General features: G+C 40.4%; 1 protein-coding gene across 1 annotated transcript in view; it reads left to right on the top strand.

Moving 5' to 3' along the window:
- Nucleotides 1–2217, top strand: part of LOC101852570 (solute carrier organic anion transporter family member 3A1) — a gene marked incomplete in the record, with an annotated part of 25501 nt that overhangs the window by 5447 nt on the left and 17837 nt on the right. The window contains 1 exon segment of the mRNA XM_005107229.2: nucleotides 228–314. Coding sequence (XP_005107286.2) covers nucleotides 228–314 — 87 coding nt within the window.

Consider the following 2217-nt stretch of genomic DNA (forward strand, 5'->3'; position numbering starts at 1 on the left):
CCTCCTCCCCCTCCTCCTCCTCCTCCTCCTCCTACTCCTCCTCTTCCTCCCCTCCCTTGCTATTATTCTACTTTCCATTACCATCGTCTTTCTTTTCATCTTCCGTTCTCATCATCCTACTCTCCATTACTATACTTTTCTTTATCAGCGCTCCTTTCTTTATGATCCTCTCTTCTCCCTCACCTTCTCATCGTCATCGTTATCATCATTGTATCCTTACCCAACAGGCACCATCGTGACGACGGCTGTGTTCGGGGCTCCTGTCGGGCTCCTCTTGGGAGGAGCTATGAGCTCAACTCCTGTGGACCTCAGCGGTAAGCGATCTCATTTACACTGACATTATGGACTTTAGAGGTAAACTATCACATTCACAATGACATTATGGGCCTTAATGGTGAACTATCATATTCATAATGACAATATGGACCTTAGAGGTAAACTATCATATTCACAATGACATTATGGGCCTTAGAGGTAAACTTTCATATTCACAATGGCATTATGGACCTTAGTGGTTATTAAGCTATCACATTCACACTGACACTATGGGCCTTAGTGGTAAGACACCGCTATATACTGGGCTCTTTCGCAAGCGACTTGAATTTGCAATTTAAATGATTTTAAAAGAAATTTGCAAAGTCAAGTCGCTTTCGAAAATTTATATTATGTTAGGAGAGGCGCTAATGCATTGGAACACATGACTCTGGATGACTCAAATCGTGAGTTTAAAATATTCGCGAAAAAAGAAAAGGGCAAAATACGAAAAAAGAAGCGCTGAAAACAACAAAAACAAACAAACAATCAAACAAACAAACAATCAAACCAACCAACCAGCCAACCAACCAACCAACGTACCAACCAACTAACCAACCAACCAACCAACCAACTAACCAGCCAACCAACCAACCAACCAACTAACCAGCCAACCAACCAACCAAGCAACAAACAAGCAAGCAAGCAAGCAAGCAAGCAAACAAAACAAATGAGCAAACAAACAGATAAACAAACAAAACAAACCCCAAAAATCACTCAAAATAAACAATTCCTCCTTTCTTCCAAAAGAAAACCGACATTAATTAAAGGAAAAAAAAAAGAACTGGCGTTGGATTTAGTGCTTACACAGAAACTCTGTTTCGGATCCCCAACGTGGATCTTTTGAAAACTTCTTAGTGAAGTTTTTTTTTGGGGGGTACTTTTCTTAAAGCTGTTCGCTCACCTCACACTGTGCCACCAGTTTGATTATAAATAATCAAGAGACATTAAATCCACAGGCTGCTTCAAAATACAGATTTTATGACATGGTGGTCAGTTGAGAGCGAGAATATTTTGATCAATATAATGAAGACGATACAATAAATGACTAGAAGATAGTGTAACCCCCCCCCCCAACAACAACTGTATATGCAAGTGGGTGGTGGGGGGGGGGGGTTCTTTTATGGTTTACTCCTTTTTCCCCCACCAAACTACTATCGTCTTTATCCCCCCCCCCCACCTTCTTTTCTTGTTTGTTACTCTCTTCTCATCTTCGGCACTTATATGACATAATTGTGTTGCAAGTGCCGTAAAACTATTACTAAAACATTAAACAAAAAATAAAAACGGGATGAGTCCATACCACATCGAAGAGTGGCTGGTTGGACTAGGCGTCTGATGTTGCGTGAAATAACGTCCCAAGAAGAAATGAGAGATGGAAACGGGGAGTGGGGTTGGGGAGGGGAGTGGGGGTTGGGTGGGGGTGGAGAGGAATTTATTGGCGTAAATAGGAGTAAAAAGTGGCCGGGTGAGCAGATAGAACACACAGGCAAACCAGAATTGATGTAGTTGAAGCACACTATGTACTTCCAGCATGTAATGCCAATCCTTCTTTCCAAATAATAATCGAAAGGAACCACTATAGTGTGGTCAAAATTCTTGGCGCAACTTACTGTCAAAATCCCCTCTGCTATCGAACTTTTGCACGAACACTTGTATCAATTTGTCTCAATAGATCAATATTTTTTGTAAACAAGTGTTCACCGTGTTCTTGAAAATTCCTTGATAAATACTGTTATTAAAACCTGGAAGGTGGTTTCTGCTGATTTTAAAAGGTATACCTCCGGAACTGTGACAACAGCACTTTTAAAATCAAATCCGTCCTTAATAATAATAATAATAATAATGGATTGCATTTATATAGCGCATATCCACTTATGCAATGCTCTATGCGCTTAACATGAT

Source organism: Aplysia californica, unplaced genomic scaffold, assembly GCF_000002075.1.
Source record: "Aplysia californica isolate F4 #8 unplaced genomic scaffold, AplCal3.0 scaffold00587, whole genome shotgun sequence".
Lineage (NCBI taxonomy): Eukaryota > Metazoa > Mollusca > Gastropoda > Aplysiida > Aplysiidae > Aplysia > Aplysia californica.